This window comes from Cebus imitator, unplaced genomic scaffold (genome assembly GCF_001604975.1).
Source record: "Cebus imitator isolate Cc_AM_T3 unplaced genomic scaffold, Cebus_imitator-1.0 Scaffold358, whole genome shotgun sequence".
NCBI classification, from domain to species: domain Eukaryota; kingdom Metazoa; phylum Chordata; class Mammalia; order Primates; family Cebidae; genus Cebus; species Cebus imitator.
The window spans coordinates 571,763-579,321 of record NW_016107673.1 but is presented as its reverse complement, the minus strand read 5'-3'; the positions used below and the strand labels follow the sequence as shown (position 1 = coordinate 579,321).

Genomic DNA, 7,559 nt, shown 5'->3' with positions numbered 1-7,559 from the left:
TTTTCTTTGCAACCATATCTGAATTTTTTTTTTTTTTTTTTTTTTAGGGACAGAGTTTCACTCGTTGCCTGGGCTGGAGTGCAATGCACAATCTCTGCTCACCACAACCTCTGCCTCCCAGGTAGCTGGGATTACAGGCATGCACCACCACACTCAGCCAGTTTTGTATTTCTAGTAGAGATGGGGTTTCTCCATGTTGGTCAGGCTGGTCTTAAACTCAACCTCGGGTGATTCCCCCCACCTTGGCCTCCCCAATTTTATTTTTTTTTTTTAGGATACAGAGTTTCACTCTGTCACCCAGGCTAGAGTGCAGTGGCACAATCTGTGGTCACTGCAACCTCCGCCTCCCAGGTTCAAGCGATTCTCCCACCTCAGCCTCCTGAGTAGCTGGAGTTACAGGTGTGTGCCACCACACCCAGCTAATTTTTGTATTTTTAGTAGAGATGGGGTTTCACGATGTTGCCCAGGCTGGTGTTGAACTCCTGACCTCAAATGATCCGCCTGCCTGGGCCTCCCAAAGTGCTGGGATTATAGGTATGAGCCAGCCACTGTGCCCAGCCCGCGTGAATTTTTTAGTCCCCCTCATAAATAATATCCATATTTACCATCTTCCAGTCTCCATGTTGTAGATCCATAGTTCTTCTCTAGGCAGATAGAAGTCATACAATCCTCTGACTTGATTACTCTAAGGATAAAAAAAATTTGTAAATATAAAAACATTTTAAAGAGGCACTACTGTATTTTTTTCAAATTGATCTTGAGATACTAATTATGAAATTACTGGTGATAAAAAGTTAAATAGGTCTTATAGTGCACAGTCCTCCCCTACCCATGCCACACACTCAAGGTAAAGCTCAATACAGACAGATTTTTTATTTTTAGATAGAGTTTCACTCTTGTTGCCCAGGCTGGAGTGCAATGGTACGATCTCGGCTCACCACAACCTCCGCCTCCCGGTTCAAGCGATTCTCCTGCCTCAGCCTCCTGAACAGCCAGGATCACAGGCGTGCGCCACCACGCTGGCTAATTTTTGTATTTTTAGTAGAGACGGGGTTTCCCCACGTTAGTCACTCAAACTCCTGACCTCAGGTGATCCACCCACCCTGGCCTCCCAAAGTGTTGGGATTACAGGTGTGAGCCACCAAGCCCAGCTTGACAGCTCTTAATTCAGAATTTTGATACAGCAGTTGCAATAGTGCAAGAAGTTAAGAGACTTTTTCTTTTCCTTAGTCCAAGTGTAGCTCAGGCTGGAGTGAGCTCACTGCAGCCTCCACCTCCTGGGTTCAAGCAATTCTCACGCCTCAGCCTCCTGAGTAGCTGGGATTACAGGCACTCGCCATCACACCTGGCTAATTTTTGTATTTTTTAGTAGATAGGGGGTTTCACCGTGTTGGCCAGACTGGTCTCAAACTCCTGGCCTCAAGCAATCCGCCTGCCTCAGCCTCCGAAAGTGCTGGTATTACAGGCTGTAAGCCATTGTGCCCAGCCAACAGATCTCTGGGAACTAAGGCCACTTTATCCTCAACAGAACCATGCACCAAATTTCAGGTGCATGACTGCAGGAAAGATTACCTGTGCCATAGCCAGCAGGCTACTACTCAAAGTGCCTGACCCACACTAACATGATGCATGGTTTTCTAGCCAAGCTATCCTTTCACCTATTCTCTAAGCAGCAGCAGAGAGGGCAGAACTGCAAATATACAAATATTAAATCCTTATGTAGAATTTTAGGTTCTTTGTTCAGCTCCATTTCCCTTCGGGTATTAATTCCTAACACATAAACTGAGCCTACCATATGTCGGAGGTGACAGCTATCCATGAATTGCTTTATTTAATCCTCACAATCACCCTAAAAAGTAGCTGATGTTGTGAGAAAGAGTTCTTTAGAGTTTAAGTAATTTGCCCAAGGTTATTTATGAAGTAATGGTGGAGGCAGGATTCCATCCTTTCCCTGAACTTTAACAACTGCCTGACAGTCCCAGCCTTTGACCCTCTCTGCCCACTTTCTGAACAGTGTTGACATACAGTAAACAACTGCGGTTCACGGAAAATGGGCGTCAAAGTCCAGTAAGCTTGAATATTGCACATACAGAAACCGAACAGTTGGCCACCCAAACATTTATCCTTCCACTCCACCAATGATGAAGGGAATGGCTGGAAACGGGCTGACCCAGAAGTGACCAGCCTATTCTGCGGAGGAAAACTACCTACTATGTAGGGAGCCAAAGTTTACTGCCTTTGCAACAATCTCCAAGGACTTCTGTGCCTACTCTTCAGGGTTCCAGCCACCAGCCATAAATGGGGAGGGCAGTCTGTTTTATAACCATCCAATTCAGTGATTATGCTGCTTCTCCCTGAATCTGCCCCAATCCACCATAAGAAATATTCCACACAGAGAATCCTCCCCGCCCCACTCCCAAAGTCTCATTCTCCCAATGCTGTAATTTAAAAAATACAATTATGAATTAGGTAGCTTAGACCAAAATGTGATTGACAGGTTTCTGTTCTCCTGGGGAATTAATGTACATTTTTATAAGGGTGACTACATGCTCACACCTCCCATCCCCAATTTCTGAAATTCTCTACCCCTTTCTAAAGTATTTTTGAGAGGGAGCTTCGCTCTTGTTGCCCCAGGCTGGAGTGCAATGGCACCGTCTCTGCTCACTGCAATGTCCACCTCGTGGGATTCAAGCAATTGTCCTGCCTCAGCCTCCTAAGTAGCCGGGATTAAGAGCGCCCACCACCACGCCCGGCTAATTTTTTTTTTTTTTTTTTTTTTGGTATTTGTAGTAGAGACGGAGTTTCACCATGTTGGCCAGGCTGGTCTCGAACTGCTGACCTCAGGTGATCCACCGGCCTTGGCCTCCGAAAGTGCTAGGATAACAGGCGTTAGACACTGCGCCCGGCCTCCTATTTTCTAACCACATTCATTGGAGACTGGGGAAAACACTGCAGATGAATTAGGATTGGCAAAAATTACTTTTGCAGTTAAACCAAATTAAAGTATCAGGACATCTATTTTTGAAAGCTAGCTCAAAAAAGGTCAGCCACGGTCAACTCAACTGTACCATAAGCTAAAAACAGTCACAAAGCAAGTCATCCAGGGCAAAGGCGTGGGGAGGGAGGAGAACATTTTCAAGACCAAAGACGAATAAAAGTATTTTGTGGTAGGACTGGATCAGAGCCATCCCAGCAAATAAAATTCTAGACTTCCAAGAGAGCAGAGTAAAGAAAGGCAACTGGCTTTAAACCACCAACTAATCACGTTGTTTATATCTGGGGGATCAGAGTCAAAGGATACCGGTGGAGCTTTTCCATCAATTATCTTAATAGGGGTGTCTGCTGAAAAACTTCAACCCAGCTGAAGCCAGAAGGAAAATAGTCCTGAGAGGTTCAAACAATAGTATGATGGTCATTTGCACAGGCGGCAAGGTTAAATAAGGTGATTCCTGCACCCCGTAAGTGGGCAGCGGTTCCCAGCCCCAGAGGATAAAGTCCTCTAGGCCGTCCTGATAACGCGTCTGAGTGACATCACACGCCATCACCTTACACACTCCAACCCTTCCGAATAATGCACCGCCCAAACAACATTAACAGGACCTTCCCCAGAATAACGCTCCAATGGCAACAACAGGGGTGGGAGTGAGTTGGCTTTGTGAGCACCAGGTTGACGTGAAAGCAGCCCTGGAGACTCGAGATTGGTTGAGGGACTCCAGAGAAGGAAGATTCCCGCGCGCAAGAAAAACCAACCAACGGGCAGACGCTGAGGTGGGGCGCGCGGCGGAGGCGGGGAGCGCCCTCGGCGGCCCGCTCTGGCCTCCCCGCCTGGCCGCGGACCCGGACCCGAGTCACAGCCGAGCGACGTCCGCCGCGGCCCGCCCACCCACTGACCTTGTAGCCGCCCCAGACGAACATGTGGCGCCCGTCGCTGACGGCTACGTGGCCGCTGCGCTCGGCGGGGCAGGCGAGCTCCATGGACTCATAGCTCTCGAAGGCCGGCCCCGGCAAGTCATCCGGCCGCAGATCCTCATTGCCATCAGCCATCTTGAGGCTGCACTTTGCTAACCAAGAATGCCCTCACCCGAGAGGGGCCAAAGAAACAAAGGAAAAGTAGAGAAATGCACAGCGGCGCGAGGCAAGGAGAGGGCGGCGGCAAAAGGGACGGCGTGGAGGCCTCCCTGCAGCCGGCGTTCGCGTTTCCCAGCCTCCTCGGCTGAGGACGGCTCTCCGCCGCAGGGACACGCCTGCAGAGTGGCCACGAGCGGAGCCGGGCCCGAGACGCGGAGCACGGCAGGGAACGGGTCCGCGTCGGACCGGCTCCCTCTCGCAGCCCGTCCGCCCCGCCTCCAACAGCCCACGGCCTTGTTTACGCGGCGGCCGGAAGCCGCGGTTCCGCTTGACGACGCCCGCCGGGCTCCGGAAGCGAGGACGCCGCTCAGCGCCCCCAGCGCCGGGTCCTCCAGCCGCCGCCGCCGCCGCCGCCGCCACCTATGGCCTGGGCGCTGCAGCTCTGTGGGGCCAGGCGGCTTCCAGTAGCCCTTCGAGTCTTTTTTCGCCGAGGGAACCACAGAGATAATGCCCTGAATCGCTCCCTGAAAGCTGCTAAGTTTTAGCCAAATTGCCGCAAAATTTTTCTTTCTTCCCAAGAATTCCTATTCGTTTGATTGAGGGATGATCTCAGAGGGCGCACAGCCCTGATGGGGCACCAGAATTGCCCCACTAGGCAAGTTTCTGGTCTCGCCTTAGAGTGGAAGCAGGCCCTGCTGTCCTGCGGGTGCGACGGCCGAAGCTCTGCTCTCCCGCGGGGCCCAGCCCGCTCCCCGCGGCCTCCCCCGAGCTCCCGCCGACCCCGCCTGGCGCCGCCTCCGCAAGGAACTGACGTTACCGCAGCCGCCGCCGCCAGCCGAGCTGCAGAGTTGGCTCGAAAAGCGTTTCCGAAGCTACCACCACGCTTTTCTTCAGAGAGGAAGGCGGATCCCTTTCACGCACACACAGCTTTCTCTTATTTTCTATGATACCTTTCAGTTGGGCCAGAAGAAAATTACGAGTAGCTGTAACCTCAACTTGATACCTCACCTGTAAAAATAGGGTGGGACAAAAATACATCTTAATTTCCTGATCTCGCAGTGCCTCTAGAATTTATCCTGTTTGGTGGGAGGGGCGTGCTTCATTATCCTCCATTTCCCTCATCTTCTGGTTGGGAGCACCCTGTAGCAAAGGAATACTTTGAACAATAAAGGCTTTTTAAAAAATATATTAAAATGTTTATATTTTAATAAACATTTAAAAAGTTCCTAGTTGGAACTTCCTTCGGGAAACCTTCATGTCTCAATTTAGTTGGAACTTCCTTGGGGAAACCTTTCTGGATCTCTCAGACTACTTTTAGGTTCCCTGTTAGATGCTGTTAGCATCCTCGGTACTTCTCCATACCACTTCTTAAGACCATCATGTAATTACTTGTCTATTGTTAGTTTCCCCTGTTGGATTCTAAGCTCGAAGTATGAGCTTAACTTGGGTGGCCTCTTGCTGCAAGTTGCAGAACTACCTTCTGTCAAACTACCTTTTCCTCTGAATACAGCTAATCAGCTAACACATTCACCTTAATTATCAGGTGAATCTAGGACGGACTGTGTGTGACAAACCGTGTTGTCAAGTCCTCTTACTGAAGGACTAGTTATTGTTTATCTTGAGAGCATGTATATAATGTGTTGTATCTGCTTGGCTATATGATGAAAAGGTGAGATTTCTTTGTCCTTGCAATTTCCTAGTAGATTGCCTGTGATGCTCATCACATTCTGGTTTAATGCTTATTCAACGAATCAAACCGCTTTCTCTACTACCTTTGTGGAGATGTTTTCTGGGTTGGGAAAATATTTTGTTTTTAATTTTATTTCCCCAACAGAGGCACACAGAAAATATTTGTCACAGGTATGAGCGGGTTGCCATGGTAATGGAAGAGCTTACTGTGGGGATCAGGAATAGACCGAGGAATGTATTCTAATATCATACTTACAAAATCCTTATAAAAGAGTCTCTCTTTGAATCAGATCATTGCTTGACTCCTGTGGCGTTTCAAATATAATCACTAACATCTAAGTTTCTACCCATTACATTCTATCCTTAGAACCATAAGGGGCCACGGCTTCTAGGGGACTAAATCTAGTACCATAAATATTTCTGGATGCATTAATCAATACATCTTTACCTAGAGCCAAAGATATATGTTGAATATGTATATATTTCTTTTCCTTTTTTTTGAGATGGAGTCTTGCTCTGTTGCCCAGGCTGGAGAGCAGTGACACAGCTCACTGCAACCTCTGCCTCCCGGGTTCAAGCGATTCTCCTGCCTCAGCTTCCTGACTAGCTGGGACTACAGGCATGTGCCACCATGCCCCGCTAATTTTTGTATTTCTAGTAGAGATGAGGTTTTGCCATGTTGGCCAGAATGGTCTCAGTCTCTTGACCTCAGCCTCCCAAAGTGCTGGGATTACAGGTGTAAGCCACTTCGCCTGGCCTATATTTCATATATATATATATATGCCATTTGATAAAACTATAGTAGCCACTTTGACTTACTATTTATATTTCAAACCATATTTTGTCCTACTTAGAACAGTAACAACAAAAATCGTCTCTGAAACAGATTTTTTTTTTTTTTTGAGATGGAGTTTTGCTCTTGTTGCCCAGGCTGGCGTGCAATGGCACAATCTCGGCTCACCACAACCTCTACCTCCCAGGTTCAAGTGATTCTCCTGCTTCAGCCTTCTGAGTAGCTGGGATTACAGGTGTGCGCCACAACACCTGAGGAATTTTGAATTTTTAGTAGAGATGGGGTTTCTCCATGTTGGTCAGGCTGGTCTCGAACTCCTGACCTTAGGTGATCCACCCACCTAGGCATCCCGAAGTGATGGGATTACAGGGGTGAGCCACCGCACCTGGCCGGGTCTCTGAAACAGATTAATTGGTTGTACTATAAACAGAATTTCTCAATGTATAAAACTGTGGTTGCAGGCCCCTTGGGTACCTGCAGACCTTTTCAGGGGCTCCTTAAAGAACTTTCTGTGCTAACTAGTATCTGTGTGAGGCTAGATTTTCTTCACATAAATCAGCCCGTTGTGGTGTCTCATGCCTGCAATCCCAGCACTTTGGGAGGCCAAGGTGGGCGGATCACTTGAGGTGAGGAGTTCGAGACCAGCCTGATCAACATGGTGAAACCCCATCTCTACTTAAAAAATACAAAAATTAGCAGGGCGTGGTGGCATGCACCTGTAATCCCAGCTGCTCGGGAGGCTGAGGCAGGAGAATTGCTTGAACCTGGGAGGCGGAAGTTGCAGTGAGTTGAGATCACGCCACTGCACTCCAGCCTGGGTGACAGAGTGAGACTCCGCCTCAAAAAATATATATATTGCTGAAAAAAATGCTCTTGTAGGACTTCCATTTTCTTTTTTCTTTTCTTTTTTTTTTTTTGTTTTTTGTTTTTTGTTTTTTTCTTTTTGATACAGGATCTCACTCTGTTACCCAGGTTGGAGTACAGTGGCATGATCTTGGCTCACTGCAGC

General features: G+C 48.2%; 1 protein-coding gene across 2 annotated transcripts in view; it reads right to left on the bottom strand.

Moving 5' to 3' along the window:
• The window catches only part of KLHDC2 (kelch domain containing 2), a 17,036-nt gene extending 11,810 nt beyond the window's left edge, over positions 1–5,226 (bottom strand). Inside the window, exons 1-2 of one of the 2 annotated variants that reach the window (XM_037730780.1) lie at positions 4,489–5,226; positions 606–685 (exon numbers count right to left, since the gene is read on the bottom strand). In XM_037730780.1, coding sequence (XP_037586708.1) covers positions 606–622 — 17 coding nt within the window. In that variant the 5' untranslated portion in view covers positions 623–685; positions 4,489–5,226. Of the gene's footprint in view, positions 1–605; positions 686–3,891; positions 4,411–4,488 lie in introns of those variants that run through there. The other variant, XM_017506727.2, reaches the window with a different exon arrangement.
• Between the last annotated feature and the right edge of the window lie 2,333 nt (positions 5,227–7,559).